At 36.5% G+C, this 21,950-nt stretch overlaps 1 protein-coding gene across 2 annotated transcripts in view; it reads left to right on the top strand.

Moving 5' to 3' along the window:
• The window catches only part of ANO3 (anoctamin 3), an 86,719-nt gene that overhangs the window by 60,258 nt on the left and 4,511 nt on the right, over nt 1–21,950 (top strand). For both annotated transcript variants that reach the window (XM_058025538.1, XM_058025537.1), the window contains exons 13-23: nt 785–881; nt 1,747–1,807; nt 12,375–12,457; nt 13,381–13,521; nt 13,863–14,027; nt 15,057–15,093; nt 17,133–17,244; nt 18,423–18,480; nt 19,928–20,025; nt 21,489–21,634; nt 21,742–21,894. In XM_058025538.1, coding sequence (XP_057881521.1) covers nt 785–881; nt 1,747–1,807; nt 12,375–12,457; nt 13,381–13,521; nt 13,863–14,027; nt 15,057–15,093; nt 17,133–17,244; nt 18,423–18,480; nt 19,928–20,025; nt 21,489–21,634; nt 21,742–21,894 — 1,151 coding nt within the window. The remainder of the gene's footprint in view (nt 1–784; nt 882–1,746; nt 1,808–12,374; nt 12,458–13,380; nt 13,522–13,862; nt 14,028–15,056; nt 15,094–17,132; nt 17,245–18,422; nt 18,481–19,927; nt 20,026–21,488; nt 21,635–21,741; nt 21,895–21,950) is intronic.

The following is a 21,950-nucleotide window of genomic DNA, read 5'->3' on the forward strand; positions in this document are numbered from 1 at the left end:
AGGATGTCACATCTAAGAATTAGTTTGTCTTATGACTTGTCCAAGTGCCTGCCTCTGCTCCATGCTCAGGGTCTGCTAGCAGTTGGCTATATATATATACACGTATAAAAACATTATATAAATATATACTACATGTAAGATATATATATATGTATTTATCAGCCTATGTCAGGAGCCCATCTCAGCTCAGCACAGGGCCATGAGTCTCTGCCCTCTGTGTATAAGAAGATTCTCTCTGTAGCTCCTCTCTCTGGCTGCCATGGGCAAGCTGGAAATGGAGAAGAAGGAAGGGTACCACCAAAAGGGAGCAAATATCCCCCTCTCCTACTGACTTTTGCCTCTTGTCATAGTGTCTGTCTTCTTTGCTCAATTACATACAAATGATGCCATTTGACTGAGATCAATGTAGATGTACCAGTGTTGTCTATCCTCTGAATGTTTGGTATCTTATAATAACTTAGAAAAATAGGCTGTAAATGCATTTGAAAAAATTGAGCAATTTTTTGTTTTTCTGTTTGAGATATTTGGGAGAGAATTTGCTAGTGTGAGAAGTGTAACATGATGCCTAGAAATATTGTATGCTACTCTATGGCCCATAGTGTTCAGGTTCCTGATTTGGGATTAGACTTTCCAAGCCAAATATTCACTTTTAATTTATTTTATTTGCTCAGCTTTGTGGTGCACGCACTGTTGACAAACAGAGAATATAAATGGCGTAACTCAGAAAACCTTGTGAATGCTAGAAGTGTTTTTATAACCTTTATTTTCCTCTCTCATACTAAAGCAAAGAGATCTGCGAGGCAAATGAAACCATTATGTGCCCTATGTGTGAACGCAATTGCACACTACAAAAACTCAATGAAAGCTGCATATATGCCAAGGTAATTATTGTGTTATTGCAATCAGGATGATTGTGGTTGTAAAATAGCTGCCCTTGTTTCTGCCAAGTTTCCTAAAAATCATGTTGTTTCTCTACAGATGTTGTTTTCAGCCTTTGCAATGCATCTTTCTAATAAGGGAGTGCTCTAAAGTGATCTGGGGTTTTTCTAAAATTCCTTTCTGTGAGAATTTCCTTATAAATAAATTATTTTCATCAACTTATTAATTCCTCTGTGAGGACTTCATAATTAAACTTTTTGTAAGGTTTTTCTTACTCTTCTCTGTAACTATCTTGTTACTCTGTTTCCTTTGCTTACTTTCTATTTGAATTTTTGCTCCTGCTTTGGTCTGTCAAACTAATGTGAAGATTTTATACAATTAAATATTTTGCTGCAAGAATCTATTCTTCAAACTTAAATAATCGCACCAGAAATTGCAAAATACCTAGGTAGAACAAGAAAATGGAATCAAGAGACAGTAAGTATGTAGATGGAGAAAAGTGAAGAGGTTTTTTCGCTTATAAAAACCTTTAAATAGAAATGGTTGAGATTAAGTTTGACCTACCATATGACAAGAATTCTGGATGAAATTTTAGTCTGTCTGGACATGGACAAAACAGCTCAGTGTCTGTGAAACAAAATGACGGGTGATGCGTGAAGTAATAGTCTGGAACAGCAGATTTCAAATTACACTGGCAGTCACAGTGTGACATTGACAAACCTTGGTAGAAGAAACATGCTAGTAGGACTAGTTATGAGAAAGCTTAGCTTTTGGTTTCTGATGCCAGTTATGTACTCTGGGACTACTTGGGGCAAAAGATGAGATGGCACGATTATTTTTTCCTGATGTGTTCATTTTTTTATTCAGGTTACACATTTGTTTGATAACGGAGGGACTGTCTTCTTTGCAATTTTCATGGCAATTTGGGGTAAGTACATTTTTTCCTGGTTTGTTTTTGTTTTGTTTGTTTGGTTTTTTTTTTTGTTTTTTTTTTTTTTTTTGTTTTGTTCACCTGACCTTTTTATATGATTACTTGACAAAGGAGATTATAGCTCTAGATAAAAGTTGAAGATGGCTAACACCTTTTATGTAAATGTATGTATATAAACGCTTAATGTAATGATTTTCTTTAGGGTCTTAAATGTCTTTAAGCCTGAATTTTATATTATTTAGGACAAAGTCCTTTTAGAGGAAAACATGTGGGTTGTGTTACTGATCTTGCGCCAATATCAAAAACACATCTTGTAGAGGATTCTTACGGAATAAATGAGAATGGTTTTATGGAAACTAATTAGAGGAAGGTATAGGAAATGTGTGAGGGTAAGTGCTTACTGCAGTTAAGGTGTTTCCTTTGAAATTCTCAGTCTGAATCTCTTGTTATGTTCCCACTGCCATTGCACACATTGTGTTGTGCAGCACAAAGCCAAGCGGGGTGCATCCACAGAGGACACTGCTGAGCTGGAGTTACAAAAACAGTCCTGACTCTCAGTGTAATAGTGCCATAAAAGACAGATTTAATGGGCCCAGCATTAAATCCTCAGTAGAATTCGCCTTCACTGCAGCTAAGAGGATTTTGCTGCTGGGAAATAGGGAAGAAGACAGAACCAGAGATAATTGGTTCTACCAATGAACATGTTTGTCTGTGTAAACACTGAGAAAATAGCCCTAGTTCACATACACAGAGCTGTCTGCATTCAAGCCAGAGTTTCACAGTTTTGAATGAAATGGTACACAACATCTTTATTTATGTAATGTGTATGAATAAGTATTAATGACTCTAACTTAAAGTAAGAACAAATGTCACAGATTTTGGAGGCTGGCATGGTAAAAGCAAGTAACAATGTACAAACAACAGCAAAACATCAAATAGTTACATGGAGAACAGAAGCACATCCTCATACATGCAAAAATTATGATGGGGTTGTTAAAAATTAACTTGCTATAACTAACGGCACACTTTGATTAATTTCCTCATTCATGCTTCTTCATTTACTGCTAATCTTGCTATTACTGTCTTCCAATTATTAATTATTACTTGGTAAAATTTCTAAAATACAGTGCATTTAATTATATAGTTAGCAGTGCAGACAACAGAGATAGCTTCTTAGCATCTCTTCATCTCTAAGTTCTCCTTCAAGAGAGCTCCTTCCATTTTCATCTGAGGCCAAGATTCAAGTGTGACAAGGAATTTGCTTGTATGACACTGCTTTACCACCGGGAAGATGGTATTATATGGGCTAAGGAATGTGAAAGCTGACCATTACATATTTCTTCATTTCAAGCATCAGACTGATATTCTCATGTAATATAGGTGAATCTTGTCTCAGATTTTCAGTCTGCTACCAAACATGCTGCATACTATGTGCTGCATACTATGTACTACCAAACATCCTGCATATGTTAGTAATCAGGTCCTGGCACTGATGGGACATAATGCTGTTTTTATGACTGAACTCAAAAAAAAAGGCAAAAATGCATATATGGGCTGAAATCTTTGATATTTAAAATAAATACCTGTTTTGCTCATATTCGGTTTGACTGACATAGTTTCTCTCTGGGGTGTATGTGCATGTAATTTACTCACATATTGAATAAAACCTCATGGCATCATTCACAGACAGTGAGATAATTCCATTCCATCAGTGTGATCCACAGTCTCCACACTAATTAAAGTGTTTTAGCAGAGCATAATAACCAGGACATATCCCTCATGGGTAGTTTTCTCTGCACTTTATTTTGTTTATTCTGAGCCTTTACAATTGTTTCTTTTACATATTCTTTCTTTCTATTTAGACACATCTGGTAATTGCAAGCAGATCAGCTATGCAATTATTTGCTTTATGTTGCCATAATTTTACTCTTTAGCTGGGCAGAACTGGACCATGCTTTTTGGGATACCTATATATGTAGGTAGAGGATATATATATCCTTTCCTCTCTTGTTAAGTATTTCTTCTATCTAATCTATACTGATATGTTTTAAATGATTTCTACAGATCTAGCCTGCAATTCAGACAAAAGATCTGTTTGACAGAGGAATAGAAGCTTGTCATCTTTTTTCCCCTTGATAGTGATAGTAAATCAGTGTCATCTTGTCAAAGGTTAGATGTAGCTCATTTTACTCAGTAATTCCATTCTCCCCAGCAAACCTCAAGTAATCCAAATTAAATAATCCAAGTAAACCTAATCAATCTTGGCATATTCACTGAAGAAGGTACAGAGGTAAATCTGGGAAAATAATGACCTGAGTCATTTTTCAGATAGAAATTATATTAGGATGGAATAGTTTCACTTCAGTAATGGCTGTAAGGTAACAATGGCCAGCATGTTCTGGAAAAAATGAAAGGGATGTAGATAACAGGCAGGAATATAATCTGAAGCAAGCATTGCAATGAGGGGTGGGATGGTGTGATGTCAGCAGTTGGAATGCCATCAGATGGGCACCCTGCATTGTCTTCCTCTGTCTTGTCTGCTGTGAGGCAGCTCTGACTCTTCTCATATGGTTCAAGGGAGTTGTCTTAGTGAAGAACTGAGGGAATAACATAATAATTTTTTTTTTATATATGGCTTGAAAGATTTGAATCACTATCTGCTGGGTACCTCATAGTTTAATTCAGCAGTCCCTCACATGTAAGTCCAGTTAACTGCTTTCTGACATAGGGGAGACAAAGAGATGAATGCCCTGATTCATTATTTTTGAAGATAACTCATGTCCTTCTAGCAACACCCATTCAGCACTCCCATGGATGGTCAGCTTTCAAAGCTGCTTCCTAATCTGATGTTCTGGCAGCTTTCAGCTCTTGCTTTTAAGCTGGAAAGGGCATATTGCCAAAATTTCTTTTGATTTTATTTTCTATGAGAAAAAAGGTGTATTTGGCCTCTCAGTAATTGTTTAAATATTTAAAAATAAGGACCAGAAACATGATACAAATGTTTGGACTGTGATTGCACTTCAGTACGCATTTTTACATACTCACAGAGAAGACAAAAGCAGTCATGTTTTTAAACCTCTTAAAAATATTTTTACTTCTGAAAACAAATGTAGCTTCATCCCTAATTTTGTAACTGACATTGGATGACTAAAGAGTTTAGATTTTCTTCAGTTTGGGAGAGCTTTTTGAGCTATAGTTTTAAATTTGCCCACAATTCTTTGAACACGTTCACTGATACTAGATACTATTTTCCTGATGTTTCAGAGCTTAAAGAAAGAACTTGTAAGGAGGAGATACAGAGTTAAGAGACATATTGGTTAAGCTAAAATTTTTAAATAATAAATTAATGTCAGTTGAAAGCTAGTTTGGCTGGAGTCAATGATATCCTAATAATTCAGTAAGACGACAATTTAAGCAGCCCTGTGCAGAAATAAGGAACACTTATGCAAAACACTGTTGAAATTCATAAAATTAGAGGATTTTGAGAAAGTGGTTAAAAAGGCAGGCTTCAGACAGCAGACCTGTGAACATTGCTAATACAGCGAAAAGTTTTCTAAGCAGTAGAGCAGATGTGAGAAATAGCACAATAGACTTCTGTAATGTGTCTTCATAGGTTGCAACAAGGTTATTTAATGTATACCTTTAGAAGGTTAGTATGAATGAGTCTCTGTGCTTTGTCTCTCATGAACGAGCCATTGTGTTAGAAAATAAGTCTTTATTGTGTTAACTACTATTACATGTGTTTCGTATGATTGGATAGAATTTTTGTCAATATGTTTTGCTCTGTGTGATTAGCTGAAACCTAGGCTAAGATAGCTTTATGCTATGATGTAATGTAACACCCCCTTTGCATTCCCTTTGGATCAGAGAGCTGTTAACATAATCTGTCTCCATTGTCCTAACAATGTGCTGAGACTGATGTGCTGAATAAATAGCTCATGTCACTGGTTCGGATTGCCCCGTCTCCGTTCGTGTCTATATATAGCTGCCGCGGCAAACGCTTGTGCTGTTCCTTACCTGGGTCACTCCTTGTGTCAGCATAGGAAGTTTTCTGTGGGAAATAGGAATTTTCTGGGGGAAAATGACTCAGGCCTCTTTGTAGCACATATAAAATATCCAACCAGGCCAATTAATACAGATCCCAAAATGCTCCTGCAGAGATGCCAGCTATTATTTCTTCTTTGTTGTTTTTGTCTGTGAGAAAAAGAAGCAAAGATTAAACAGTTGAATGGGAATAATAAATCTATAAAACCAGTGAGTGAGACTTTCAACAAGGGTCTGAAACACTTTGCAAGCTATAAGTAAACCAGCCTATCTGCAGAAACTGTCTGCCTTTGTAAATGAAAACAGACATCTCCATCCTTGAAGTTTGGAGTAATAAAGGGGATTTAGGAAAAATAAAAAAGCCGCTAAATGAGTTTTTAATCAAATACAAAGGTTTCAGGATTAATTACAGAATCACAACTATTTTTTAATTAAACAAAAAACCAGTAATCATTCTTTGAATGCAATTATTTGTAAGCATTTAAGACAGCAGTTAAAATTGCAGCCTCTGAATTTCAGTTTCTATGTGTGCAAAGTTAAAAATTCAGTAATGCTTCATGCACCTGTTTAATTAGCAGAATAAATGCATTTCTTCAAGATTTTCCTTCAAATTTCATAAAACCTTTCTTCAAGATACTCAGTTTTTCTTGGAAGTGAACGCGCTCTCCAACTCTCATTCCTTTTCAATTGATGTTAGCTAAAAATCAGGTGCCTTGTAATTATTAGCTGTATATTAACTATGATGGGAAACATGAAAGTCTGATGATCCTTCAGTTCTTAGTACAAACTGTACTTTCAGTCCTGTGTTAAAAGCTTGAAAGCTAATTAATGCAAAAAATTACTGTGCCTTTCTAATATTTTCTTTTTCTGAAGATCTGATTCAGAATAGCAGAAAAGTGCAATGACAATTTTATGTTCCATTGTTTTCCCACGCATACTTATCTTGGTAATTAAACGCACAATGAGTAATTCCTTTGGAACTTTGTTTATAAGAAGTCATCTTTGGTCACAAAAATTTCTGAACTTTAATAAGCTGAAATGCTGTATATTTTACATCTAATTTATACACGTCTGCTTTGAAGATCCATTCCAGTGAAAATAGACAATACCTATTTTCACTAGGTTCTCCCACTCTGGAAGCATTAAATAATTAATTAAAGTATAAATAATTTGAAAGTACATGTTTTATTTTGGGTGAGCTTCAGTTTTAGTCTGTACTAGATAAATTGTAAGTTCACATGTCTTATAAAGCCTCCAGTTTGATTTAAAAAAAGGTTTTATATCAGCATTATAATTTTATTAAACCACTTGGATTTTAGTTAGATCCTTACCTTCATCGGCATCTTTTGGTGATGCAGTAGGAGGGTTGCTGGAATTATGATTTATCTTTGTTGTCTGCTGAATAGAGTTGAAATTTGAGGTAGGATTGTCCTGCTTCACCATGGGTGATGTGAGAATAATACTGATGGGGGAATAACATGGTGGGTTTGACTGAAGAGTTATCACTGGAAGCACTAAAGTCCCAGGGGTGGTGTGGATGACTGTGAAATACCTTGGTGTCACTGTGGAAGGAGATGTAGCTCAGCACTTTTGTTCACTTCAGAAAAGTCACCTGTTATTCCAAATGTTGCTAAAGACATTCTGTGGATATTTGTAGCTGAGTTATTCCATTTTTTCGACACATTTGAAGAGAAGGTGGTGCCATCAGAGGGCCTAAGGGATCTGCTTTTTGCTTTGCTGATAATTTCTGTTCTTTTCACTACATTCTCTGTGACATTGGCAGCTGCTGGTAGAGCATGACTTGTGGTCGGAGGACTTACTGTGGTAGTCATATGAAGAACAAATCTCTGTGAAGTTAGTTGCACTGGAAACTGATGTTTTTTTTGTAACGGAGCTATTTCCTTTACTTGTTTCTTTTACTTCTTCAGCCTCAGTATTGCTTCTGAGTCATTCCACAGGAGAGTTGCAGGGTGTTGGGTTCAAAGTTTATTTTATAGAGAACCTGCAAGAAATTCACTTTTTAAAATAGTTTTATTTAACCAAACCAAGTTACTCACTGAAGACCCAAATAGGTTGGTAAAATAAGTTAGTGTTATGCAATAGAAATCTCACTGATTTATCACATGTTGATGCTGGAAACATTATGTCCCTAAGTGTTAATGACATAAGAATTACCTAAATTAATATTGATCATCAATAAAATTGATCTCATCTTGATCAATATCAATTGCAATATTGATCTCAATGTACTGGTGGGGATGTTGTAGGATAGCTCACGTGGCTGGAATGTTGTCATGGAGGGCTACACATTGCTTAGGATAGACAGGACCAGGAAGGACATGGCGACAGAGTTGTCCTGTGTGAGGCAAGACTTGGAATGTATTCAGCTCTGACTTGGGGTAGGAGTAAGTCGAGAACTTATGAGTCAGGAAAAAGGGGATTACTCGTAAGGGTGACACTGTTGTGGGTGTTTGCTACAGGCCAGCTGATCAGGAATAAAAAGTGGATGAGGTTTTCTGTAGAGAGCTTGAAGCAGCCTCAAAGTCACAGCACTGGTTCTTGTGAGGGACTTTACCTACCTTGACATCTGCTGGAGAAGCAACACAGCACAAACAGTCCAAGAGACTCCTGGAAAGCATTAATTACAACTTTCTGAAACAGGTAGTAGAGGATTCCCCAAGGAGTGGCATGTGCTTGACCTCATACTAAGAAACAGGGAAGTCTGGTTGGAAGTGTGAAGGTTGGGAGCCACCTTGGCTGCAGGGATCATGTGATTGTGGAGGTCAGTACTGGATAAAGAGGACACAAGGCAGCAAGTAAAATTGCAACCATGGTATTCAGGTGAGATCACATTACCCTCTTTAGGGATCTCTTGGAAAAATCCCCTGGGAATTGGCTCTGCAGGGAAGAGGGGTCTAAGAGGGCTGGTTGATGTTCAAGGACCACTTTCTCCAGGCTCAAGAATGATGAATTCCATTGAGAAAGGAATCAGGCAAAGCAGTCAAAAGACCTGTGTGAATGAATGAAGAATTCCTGTCAAGCATGAGCAGGAAATACCAATACAGGAGATTGAAGCAGGGTCGGGTCACTTGGCATGCATATAGAGAGTCATCAGAGGAAGTAGAATTGAAACAAGGAAGGCCAAGGCCCATCTGGAATTAAATCTGGACAAGGATGTGAAGGGCTGCAAGAAAGGCTTATACAAAGGCTTATCCATAACAAAAGGAAAACTAAGGATCACGTGGCCCATTACTAAGTGGAGGGAGGCCCTTGTAGCTGAAGACACAGAAGAGGCAGAGCTACTGAGCATCTTCTTTGCATTGGTCTTCCCTGACATGACCAGCCTCAGGAATCTCTGTCCCAGCTGCCCAGGGTAAAAGAAGGTCGGGTTCCTTGCTCAAGCACGACTGGGTGAGAGAACCCTTAGACAAACTTGACATCCACAAGTACATGGGCCTTGACAAGATGCATCCATGGGTGCTGAAAGTGTTGGCAGACACCAAAGCTAGGCTGTTTGCAAACGTCTTTGAAAGGTCTTGGTGATCAGGACAGGTTCCCAAATGCTGAAAGGAAGCAAATGTCATCCGCATCTTCAAGTGAAAGAAGGAGGACCCAGGAAACTGCTTAACAATCAGCCTCACCTCAATCCCAGAGAACTGCAATCGTTGGCAGAGGGTCTGGCTGTAGGCCTGTCACTGCTGGTGTACCCCAAGGTTCAATACTGGTCCCAGTATTGTGTAACTTACTCATCAATGACTTGGACCAAGGCACAGATGCCCCCTCAGCATGTTTGCTGATGACACAAAGATGGGAGAAATGGCCCCAGAGTGCTGTGCATCCCTTCAGAGGGACCTCAACAGGCTGGAGAGATGGACAGAGAACTGTGTCAAATTCAACAGAGGGAAATGCAGGGTCTTGCACCTGGGGAGGAACAAGCCCATGCACCAGTACAGGCTGACCTGCTGGGCAGCAGCTGTGTGGAAAAGGAGCAGGTGGATGATAAATTGTCCGTGGGCCAGCAGCATGCCCTGTGGGCAGTGAGGCCAGTGGGGTCCTGGGGTGCATTAGGGAGAACAGCAGGTTGAGGTGGGTGATCCTGCCCCTCTGCTCAGCCCTCTTGAGGCACATCTGGAGTGAGTGCCTGGTGAGGCACATCTGGAGCGCCTGGTGAGGCGCATCTGGAGCTCTGTGTCCTGCTCTGGGCTCCTCATGTCAAGAAAGACAAGGAGCTCCTGGAGTTGTTGAAAGGCTGAGGGAGCTGGGCCTGTTCATCCTTGAGGAGAGATGACAGAGGGGATCTCATCAATATATCTGGGTATCTGAAAGGGAGGGTGTTAAGAGTCTGCTTAGTGCCAAACAATAGGACAAGATGCAATGAGCAGAAATTAATGCACAGTAATTTTCACCTGAATGTGAGGAAGGACTTCTCTCCTGCTTGCTCTGAAAGAGGCTGCTCAGAGAGGCTGTGGAGCCTCCCGCATTGAAGATATTCAAGACCTGCCTGTTCTTGAATATCTCAGTCAGCATATGGCAGGCATGTGCCATATGCTCTTGGATGACCCTCCTTGAGCAGGGAGGTTAGACCAGATGATCCACTCCCTTCCTATCTTACCCATTTCACATTTCATGATTCTGGAACAAAAGCTTCATTTTGTAAGAAAATGCCATGTTTCTATAAACAGACCTCATACTCAGAGGGGAGTAAATCAAAACCACATTGATAATTCAAATCCATGTTGCTATGGAGTGAGGTCATGAAACATATATGGATGGTGTTCTCAAGGCAATGTTTTCTGGGCAGATAGCAATTCTAAGAGCATGCCAAAGATTTCTGCTGCCTTGTGAAGAATTAGAATTTTTACAATTAACGTGGAAAGTTGATGGATAATATTTTGTGGCCTTGAGCAGTGAGTGTCATGTGAACGCTGCCAGGAGCAAATTGAAAACTAAATCAGTCCAGAGGTTATGAATGAGGCTGAATTTGTGTGCAAAGTTGTTTTGCAGTACAAAACTGGAAACTGTGTATTAAGCGTTAATTTTTCAAATGTTAGATTGAGAAGGATGAGAAAACCTCACCTTGAAGTCACATGATTGTGGTAGGTCTGCTGTTCAGCATATGTTGTTCAGTGAGGTTTTGGTGAGGGGTACTTTTTCTATTTATGAAGCAGATTGGGATGATCCACTTTTTAACTCCCACACATGAGCTCTCATATGACAGCACAGTAAATTCTATCATTAGTTATTCTTCAGCATCATTAATTATTTGGCTGTCCATGTATGTGGGTATTTCACCACCTGAATGAAGGAGATTTATACCTGAAAAAAGTAGCTTATTTCTTTTGTCTGCAAGCCTCGCCTACTTTCTTATGTTTTTTCCCATGAGTGATTTTTTAAGAGGGTTTGTGTTTTGTTGTTTTTCTTTTTTTTAAATTTTATTTTAGATTTTTTGTTCGTTTTGTTTCAGGCAGGGGCCAGAGAGAATAAGGGCTGGTTCTATTAACTTGTTCATTTGGGTTTTTTTATTGAGTGTGTGTTATTCCCAGCTTATATTCTTTGTATGCAACGCTGTTAAGAGCAATGTGAAGAGTATATATTATATAAATTATACATAATTATGTAGATATTGGTATAATATATAACTAATTATGATAACTAATTATGTATCAAGTATGTCTAGAAACCCAAAAAGATATTAAGCATAGTACAGAAATATAGATAAAGGTAGGAATATATGACCCTCCTGTTTATTTTGAGTTAGAAATCCTTCTTTTGAGCAGTTGGCTTTCTAGAAGGAAGCAAATTTTCCTACTTCCTATTTGAATTCATTGTTTTTCAAAGAACAGTTGGACAATTCTGAGTTTTTTCAGGAGTCATACCCTAAGCAAGGTTACATCTCCTCAGTGGCAGACAACAGTGTTTTGGAAATTTGGAGTTAATTATTAGGTGTAATTATCTTATCCAAACCCCTAAGTGTATGGAAAATCTGATTATGGTCTCATATCTAAGAATTATTAGAAATAATTGTCTAAAGAATTATTCTAGTAGCAAGACTGCTACAGTATGATACTGTATATACAGTATTATATACAGTATATATGCAGTTCTGGTATAGCTGGGAAAGAAGTGAGGTTCTTATTTGAACTGAATAGAAGGAGATAGCTCTTGGCTCCTTATTAATAGATATCATTGTGTATGTGTTTCCTTGTTTCTTCAAGAGAAGATTCTACGTGTTGAATAAAATGAAAAGAAAAATGATGAATTTAAAGGGATGACAGTGTCTCATATTGTCAGGTGCCTATTTCTGTACAGCTACTGCAGACAGCAAAAATATGTTTCTTAGATAAACATTGTTAAGTACTGTTTTAAATTTAACAGGGATTATCCTGAAGCTACTTAGAGTTTTCAGATTCTATGAGGGAAACTGTCAGAAAGTGGCTAATGATATGTTACATTGCTGATTTTCTTAAGATGTGCATGGCCCTTTCCCCTCCTGTAGCTAAAGTACAGTTGTTTTCCACAGCAACAGTCTTTCTGGAGTTTTGGAAAAGACGGAGAGCTGTATTGACTTATGATTGGGACCTCATAGACTGGGAAGATGAAGAGGTAAGGAGAAATAGAAGTTTACATGTAAACCATGCTATCAGCATGGTTAAAGTCTCAGTATCAATCCATATTGTATGTTAGTCATCTGAGTTTGTCATTCAGATAATATTTGTATTTATAGCACTAGTTGCAGAATACAAAGGTATGCTTGAGATTGTACAAGGATACTTTGCTTTTTGCAACTAATGTTATAATTCCAAATATAATTGTACATTTATTAAAAGTGTCCTTGGAAAAACTGAGTGCAAATACTTCCTGTATTTGTATTTGTAATACTGTACAAATACAGAGGACAGTAGCTGCTTCTGATGTCAGTACAGATGCCTTTCAGTTCCATGGTTCTTGTTCTGGAAATTCTTGATCCTGCATAAAAATAAGACCAAGACAAGCAACAAGACAGAAACTAGATTTAGTATCCTTGGAGAGGCATAGCCTATCCTTGAACATTCTGTTATCGGCATCAGCAATAATTAATAATTTATTTTATTCTATAAATTACTAGTCAGCATAGCTGTAGTTTACCTGTATTGGTGATTTAATTGCAGTTTAAGTCTATAGACTTCACTTGTTTTGCAGCTTTCTGTGGATGGGTAGATAGAAGCTGGTGGCTATTTTTAATAAATGCTCTCATAACACAAACAATACCATTCTAAGTGGCCCTAATTTATAGTTTTGTTACCAATTTTTGCAGACAATCTAGTGTGTAAGTCAGCAATATGACCCATGATTCTTTTTAACACCTCACATAGTGGGGAAGGCTCCTGTGGTTTCTGTTCTTTGGATTTTCAAAAGAGCAAATTATTTAGGTATTTGAGTTGCAGCATTATGAAAAATGATCCTTATCAGTATAATGTTCTACATGTATGTCTGATCCTTGAAAGAAATTAGTAATACAACAAATGGAATCCACCCTGTCATTCCAGGAAGAGCTGCGTCCCCAGTTTGAAGCTAAATATTCCCAAGTGGAAAGAGTAAATCCCATCACAGGAAAACCCGAACCTTTTCAGCCTTTCCCTGATAAGCTCAGTCGACTGATGGTGTCTGTCTCAGGAATATTCTTCATGGTGATGTTTCATAATATTAGAACTGTTGGATTGTAATTCATCTTACTGTGATGTAAATAGTAACTCAGCATGAGTGCATTCATTAAGATTAGTGGATTTACGTAACATAGGCAAAACTGCTTGTCTGTCTTACTGCTTTGTTTCCCAAGATGGAGTATAATTATATTGGAAAAGAACAGTAAAGAAATGCTGTAACTCATCTTAGTTTTTTGTTCTCTCAAATTCTGCTCTCCAAAACAAATATTAGTCTTTAAAACACTTGTTTTATTATTTCAGCGGATATAATTTCAGATGTGATTCCTTTTGTTCTAATACCTCTGCTCATAAATACATATCTGTAGATTTCACTGGTCCTTACTGCAGTGTTTGCAGTTGTGGTGTATCGACTGGTAGCCATGGAGCAGTTTGCTTCTTTCAAGTGGTATTTCATCAAGAAGTATTGGCAGTTTGCAACATCTGGCACTGGAGTCTGTATCAATTTTATGATCATCATGTCACTCAATGTTGTAAGTCTTCTGTTCTTTTAAAACAACAATTAATTTAAAAGACTAATTTTTAAAAGCTTACTGAGTTACCCATGTGTTAGATATATGCATGTTCATGCTTTTTAAGGTAGTAGCATCTGAAGCTAGTATTGCAGTGGATTTTCCTCCTCTGATACAATGTTTGTTAATGTTTTTATCTAAATCCTCCTTGATTTGTCGCTGCACATCTTCACTTATGTCACCAAGTTGCAAGGGTATAGATTGCTACTTTTTACATTTGTATTTTTTTAATATTAAACTTTTGCAGTAGATCTCTAATTTAAGATGTAGTTCTAATTTGAACTACATTATTTTCTTGACTGAGAATTTGGTTTCTAGGTTGTTTTTGATTAATGACTTCTTATTAAAATGCAGCTGTGATATCAGTGTTGCACAGTCCTGGAATCACTGTGATATGTGATTTTGGTATTAGGTTTTTTCTGTCATGTAATAGCACAGGTTTAATAATTTGCTCTTATAGCATTACACGGAGAGAAACTCTGTTATTTCAGCTGCTTTATTATTCATCATCTTTCTGTTCCCATGCAAGTACAAACAGATAAAAAGGAATAATAACCCAGCAAACACTGGCTTTTAGTTCTCTTAAGGAATTGCACTCGCTGCAATAAGAAATACTTCTTCCGATCAGAGTCCTCTAGTTATTTGTGTTATTATGTATGATCACTCCACATCATAAAATGTATATTCAAGTGAACAAGCAAAGCTATCCAAAATAACTTGCTATTTGTAGTGTACTGTCGGAAACGTATTTTGGAGTCGGCAACTGCCTGGGGCTAAATGACATTTAAAATAAAAACTTGAGATGGTCAATATATAGAGAGAAAAGTTTTCGGTACAAGGCTGATATCCTCAGCAAAGGAAAACGGAATTATGTTACCTTGATGCCATAGAGCAAGAGAATACCATGCTTTGATGCTTGTTTTCAGTGTGGATTTGTCATCACTACAGCCAGGATGTCCTGTACTTACACCATTTAATTTCTTTTTTTAGGTGTATGAAAAAGTTGCCTATCTCCTGACAGATTTAGGTATGTAGGTCTTTACTAATGGTGTGGTTCTTGATGGCTGTGGCATATACCTTTATAGTATACTTCTTTATTTGACTTCAAAGAAGTGTTTTGAAAACTTGATCTGTGAAGTACATTTCTGGCATTTCCCTAAGCAAGTGAGAAATATCACAGAAAGAAAATACATTAGTATTTCAGTGAGAAAAAAAAATAAAGCTAAGGAATTTGTTCTTCTACTTTTAATGTTTTGTGGTATACATTGAAAAATAGTAATCTTATTTTGAAGCAAAAGTCAAAACTTATTCTTTCTTAGCATGCTGAAGAGTTTTTTCTATTATCCCCAAGTTCTTGGTTTATTTTTTATTAAGTTTTAATTTGATCTTTCAGATGGAAAAAAATGGGTTAAGATAAAATTAAGTTGTCCCAGATAAAAATGTTGAGTCATTAATTTTATATTTAATTTTAATGCTCCAATTAGGTAGCATTAAAATTTTATACTGAAGCCTATAGTCATGATTCAATCACAGACATAAAGCTTTCTAGCTTATAGAAAACAAGAAAACAAAGATAGAATTTAAGATCTCTGGCTGTGTCAACGTGTTACTATTTAGTGTTTCATTTTACATGCTCACTTTTAGCTCATGTCAAAATATGCAAGTAATTTTGTCTTGGTTAAATGCCAGCTGGCTCTGGCTGCTTAAATTCCACAGCTCCCTCTTTTGGTTAAAGTATTAAACGAGGTGCTCAAAGCTTTATAGTGCTTCACCTAAGAGGCAGTAGAACAGGCTAGAAAAATTCAGAATTTATCGCCAACTTACTTGAATTCTTAAAATATTTTAAAGTATTCTTTCATATCAAAAATATTTCTATTCCTTTTAAAGTATTTTGTATTGTTACAGGTCACAGAATGGGAAAGAAAATAATTGTTTAAGTGTTTAAGCAGTTTTTTTTCCCAAAATACATGAAAGAATTTTTTTCAAGAAAGATTTCTTGAATGAAATATAAAGGAGCATTAGGTGTTTCAGATAGGTCACTCATTCTTCTTGCTAAGTGTTTTACATCAGAAAAGCACACCCTTCTGGAGATGACTGTCTCTATATAAAGCTAGTAGTATCCTGTATATTTCTATCCAAATTTAGTCATCAGTAGACCAGGGTAGTTAAGTAGAACAAATTTTAACTGACAAATCCAGGAAGTTTTAACTTACAACTCATATGCTTTTACGACTCATGTGCTTTAAAATTTTTACCAATGTACTATATTCCAACTTTGATATGTCTATCAAAGATGGATTTTGTAAAAATTAATTTGTAAACATTATGACCAAATTCTAATTCAGACATAAATAATCTTAAGGAAAGATATCCAAGGCAGTGCAGACCCACACAGAGCACTTGTAGCCCTACTACACGTTTCTACATTTCTTTCCAAAAGAAGCCAAGAGAGAGCCTCTGTCCTTTCCTTGCTGAATTATAAACTGTTTGGCACTCCTCAAGCTTTATGGAAGGGAACTCCTAAGGATGAAGTAAAGGTTTTACAGAAGGATTTAGAGGATGAGGAGCTTGGATGAGAAATCAGCTAGCTTTTAGGTGACTCTTTCACCTCTGCTCCCTGGGCAGCTCTACTGATTCCAAGTGCTTTCAAGTTTTTTGGGGGGGGTTGTGTTGGTTTGGGTTTTGTTTGTTTTGGAGTTTGTTTGGGTTTTGTGGGGAATTTTTGTGATGAGTTTTTTTCTTTGACTCAAGATATCTTTAATCTTAAGATAAAAAATTCACACTGGTTTCCAGTTTTTTTCATGGAAGTGAAACAGGTATCCTCCCATAGTATTTTAATTTATGCTAGGGGTTTATGATTATGACCAAGGGGTTCCTATCTTCTGCTTCCACATAGAAACAACGTAGTCTAAGCTGGGGCAATGAAAAGAAATCAATGGCAACATGATGGGGCACCATGATTTAAAACCATCACTTATTTTGTTAATATTGATTGATTTGTGAGCAAACTTATGCATAAGTCAGTTTCATTTTTGTTTTTATAATGTATGTTGTGTCTTTCTGAAGAGCACCCTAGAACAGAATCTGAGTGGGAAAACAGCTTTGCCTTGAAAATGTTCCTCTTCCAGTTTGTCAACTTGAACAGCTCCATCTTCTACATCGCCTTTTTTCTTGGCAGGTAAGTTATGTTTGCCAATTGCACTTAAAAGAAAACTTGCACAGAACTCAAAATCTTCAATAATTTTATAGATTTGAAGAAAATACAGGGACAGTATGAACTGTAAGGTTTAGGTATGAGTTGGTTTCTGGGCATAATTAAACCACTATTTCTAAATGTATAGAAGGGTTGGACCATTGTAATGTTTATTCATGAAACTGGAGAGTAAAAATTCTACTTTTTATTGGAATGTACATTACTTTCTTACTAAATAAGAAGGCAGAACTTTTGAAAATGCAGTCACTTCCTAGATGTGGATCTGTATTTAGCCCTGCGTTAATAGGGTTGATTAATATTTTCTTGTTTATTCTGCTTGAGTTACATTTCCAAAAATGCATTTCTGTAAATATTAAATATTGTCTGGCAAAAGTTATACAAGATCAGGAAGCAAAAATTCTGGCTCTAATTTTTATGTGTATCTTTAGGTTAGAGCATGAGATACAGCACAGATGTAACCTTGCTTCATTTTCAGTTCAATTTTGTAATGATCACACATACCATTCCTGCACAACCTACAGAACATTTCAGGGTATCTTCTATGAAGTTTTACAGTATAATTTCAGTTCAGGATTGTTTGGAAAAAAACTAACAAAAACAAAAAGCAAAGAAACAAAAAAAGCCTAGTAAAGACTGTTGGTGAGAATCTGTTTGTTGCATTCAGTGGGGTATTCACCATACAATACCAAAATTTCTGTGTGTATTGCTCTCTCCTGTACCTAACAGGACCAGGCATGGGTTTCTTTCTCTCTTTTATAAATTTCATTGAGGTCATCAAGAGCTGGAATTTGCTTTACAAATCAAGTGTACACTTCATGTGGGCAAGCAGATCCCTGTGCTGCAGTTAGTTCCCATTAGTTGTAGTGGCTGGCTTGACTTCTTAGAAGTAGATTAGAGTTTGAATAGCTAACATCTAAAATCTCTGAAGCTAGGATTTTTATTCAGGACATAATAAAAGTTTAGGATCGTTTGCAAAATGATAGTCTTTGTTTGCATTCTGAAACTTCCATATCCTACACCAGATTTAAGCCTGTGTGATTTATTCTGTTGGTATTTCCTGAATTCAGTGGATGTTGTGAAACAACTACTGATACAGGGTGTTTCTGGAATGTCCACTGAGAAACAGAAATCTTATTTTCCAGATTTGCAGGCCGCCCAGGAAAGTACAACAAGCTTTTTAACAGATGGAGGCTGGAAGAGGTAAACAATCTTGTTTTCTGCTCCTGTGATATTTCCATGAGTAAAAAGGCGGTGGCTGAAGCCCAGTTTAAAGATTTTATTATTCCAAGCGCAGCAAATATTAAACTCTAGTTTATAGCAAAGAATAGGATCCAGGAGATGGATTTTTCCTTCTGTGTTCTCCAGTGTGCTGAGTGACTGTGCCTAAGGCACATGAGTTCTTTCTGTCTGTCTTAGGGAAAAGCCATCAGTAATAGATCCTTACCTCACATGCACTGTGACTCCTGTGAGATTGGAATCTCCTGGTATTTGGGATTTTGGATAGAGGACATAAATATAAAGCCATCAGCTTTTTAATCAACTTGCTTAATTTCTCTCAGCACAGAAAAAAAAATGGATCTATTGGAATGGGCCCAGAGATGGGGCCACAAAACGAATCAGAGGGCTGGAGCAGCTCTCCTATGAAGGCAGGCTGAGTTGGAGATACTCAGCTTGGAGCAGAGAATGCTCCAAGGAGACATTACTACTGCCTTTCAGTACTTAAAGGTGCTTCAAGGAAAGAAGGTGACAAATTTTTAGTAGGGGCTGTTGAGACAGGGCAAGGATTAATGATTTTAAACTAAGAGAGGCTAGGTTTAGACTAGGTGTAAGGAAAGGTTTTTAAAATATGATGATGAAGATGATGATGAAACACTGGGACAGGTTATCTAGAGGGGTGATGGATGTCTTATCCCTGAAAACATTCAAAGTCAGGTTGGATGGGACTCCTTTAGTTGAAAATGGCCAGACTTACTGCAGAAGTTTGGACTAGATCACCTTAAGGGATCCTTTCCAACCCAAAATAATCTATAATTTTATAGAGTTCTAGAGGAAGATGAATAGTATTTTCAAAATTTAACTAGACTGTTAGAATTGCAACTTACCAGCATGCTTAAGTTTCTTCTTTTCTCTGAAAATCAAACTACTTCTACTGCAGCTTGGTAGCCAAAGAGTAAAATATTATAACTTTGTAGTCAATTAATTGAAAAATAGTTCTGTAATTACTTAACATTTTAACATGGCAGTACACACACAAGCATAGATATATATAGATAACATACCAGTACCAGAAATTCTGCTAATGAAGTCTTTCTTTAGAATTAGATTATTGCAGATGAAATATTGCTCCATTTTTTTGAAATGAGTAAGTACTTATTGGTCTAAGTGAAAGAGTCTCTATCATTTATCATAAATCTAGCACACATACCTTTAAATTAGCCAATATGATCTAATATCTGACAATATGTCTGAAGGTTGTTCAGCTGAAGTCTGTTAATTTTTATTTTATTAACATTTCTTTTAATATTTCTGCAGATGGCAAATAATGTTTTTAAACACACATACTTAATATTTTTTATTTACACTCTGAACAAATAAAAATAAATGAATTCTCTGATTTTGGCTGTTGGTCTCTTCCACTTTATTTCAGTGTCATCCTAGTGGCTGCTTGATAGATCTGTGCTTACAAATGGGAGTTATTATGGTTTTAAAACAAATGTGGAACAACTTCATGGAACTAGGCTACCCGTAAGTTCAGATGCTAAAGTTCATTTTAAAAACAGTAAATCCATGTTAGCCTGATTCAGTGCTGGGGAGAAGTGGTTTTATGTTTGAAGAATGTTTTCACTCATTCCACCTCAGATATTGTCACTTTATTCCCAAGGAAAGCATTGTCTTCCACTCTGAGATAAAGATTCTCAGGGTATATTAAGCATCTCAGTTTTTTATTAGGATTTCATTTTCCATAATACAGAGATGTTCAGCCTCTGAAATGACTAATGAGCTAAGAGTCTTACACTTCTCTTGAAACGGTAAGAATATGTTTCCTGTATAATGTTGATCATCAAATATTGATCAAATTAAAGTCTCAACCTTGAAAATGTGTTAGAAAGGATTTTGCTCACAACGTGAAATTTGCAATTGTTCTGCACATGAAGGACAGTGTACTCCATGTTGTGGAATGAGGATTTTTGAAATTAAGAAACCTACTTTAACTGCCAGGCTTCCTGTCTTCTCAGCCAAGCAGGATGTTAACCTTGTCTAAAATTTATTTTAGAACATGCTTATGTTCTGTTACGGAAATAAATGTTTTGTTTTGACAAAACCATTGTTTGCAACATAGGCAACTGTTTATCTTTCAAGCAAACAAAAACTGCTCTTTCAGTAACGAGAGGGATCAAGAGCCAAACACTAAATTAGCTTGAGAGAAAAAAGAGCAGCCTTTTTATGAAAACACTTACAAGAAAGTTATTTCCCATCCTTAGTCTCTCTTCCATATTATCTAGAAACAAATAGAAGCCTTTAGTTAGCCCATGTGTCAGTACTAGATAATATTTTTCATTTAAATAACATTTTAATTCATGAGCCTACTATCTCCATAATATTTATGACTACTTTGTGAAAAGATTTTGCACAGCTTTATGAAGAATAGTCTTAAATATTTTCACATACAGCAACACCTCTTTAAATGCTTTTTCCTGCTTTATAAAGAGAAGTATTCTGTAGAACATCCAGACCTTTACGTTTGTTCAAAAATATATGTATTCTACTATTCAGTGTGTTTTACTATGGTATTTTTGCTGGGTTCCACTGATGTGGTTTGTCTTTTACAGGATTGAAATAAAGCATTATTTATTTTTTAATGCTCTTGCTATGCATGATTTTTTAATTTTTTTTTTATTTAGTCATTCAGGTAAATCCTACCAAAATAAAAAAAGTCCATGCAAGCATGTTCCATATTCTGAAAAGCTTATTTATACAATGCAAAACATGCTACATTAAAGACAATTAAAATAATAATGCAGAATTATGAGATCTTCTGTAAGTTTTTTGCATTATATCTAAGAGGATATTGTAAAATTTTCCATAAAATATTTAAGTAATCATTCAGATGCTGTTCATAACAGGGCTGTTTATTTCAGAACAGTACAAGAACATATTTTAGATCTGTGAGCAGATACAGTCATTAATACTCTCTTTATCTAATAAAGTTTATTACAGAATTGGTGGTCACGACGCAAAATGAAGAGAAGAGGGCAATCAATGGAGAATAAAATTTCTCTACCTCAATGGGAAAAAGACTGGAATCTGCAACCTATGAATCTCCATGGTTTAATGGACGAATATTTAGAGATGGGTGAGCAAATCTGGGAGGTGTTGGTTTTCTTCAGAAGGTAGAACTATGTTGCACGTTATAAGATTTTTTTGAATTTCCAATTTCTAACCATGGAAATGCCTGTCTAGTTTTACAGTTTGGCTTTACCACCATCTTTGTGGCTGCCTTCCCCCTGGCACCTCTCCTGGCACTGCTCAACAACATCATAGAAATCAGATTAGATGCATACAAGTTTGTCACTCAGTGGCGAAGACCCATGCCTGCAAGAGCAACAGATATAGGTGAGAAAACCCAGTGACTGCCACTGCCAGCTACCATCTCTTTGGGTTTTCCTCTT

This window comes from Melospiza georgiana, chromosome 6 (genome assembly GCF_028018845.1).
Source record: "Melospiza georgiana isolate bMelGeo1 chromosome 6, bMelGeo1.pri, whole genome shotgun sequence".
Lineage (NCBI taxonomy): Eukaryota > Metazoa > Chordata > Aves > Passeriformes > Passerellidae > Melospiza > Melospiza georgiana.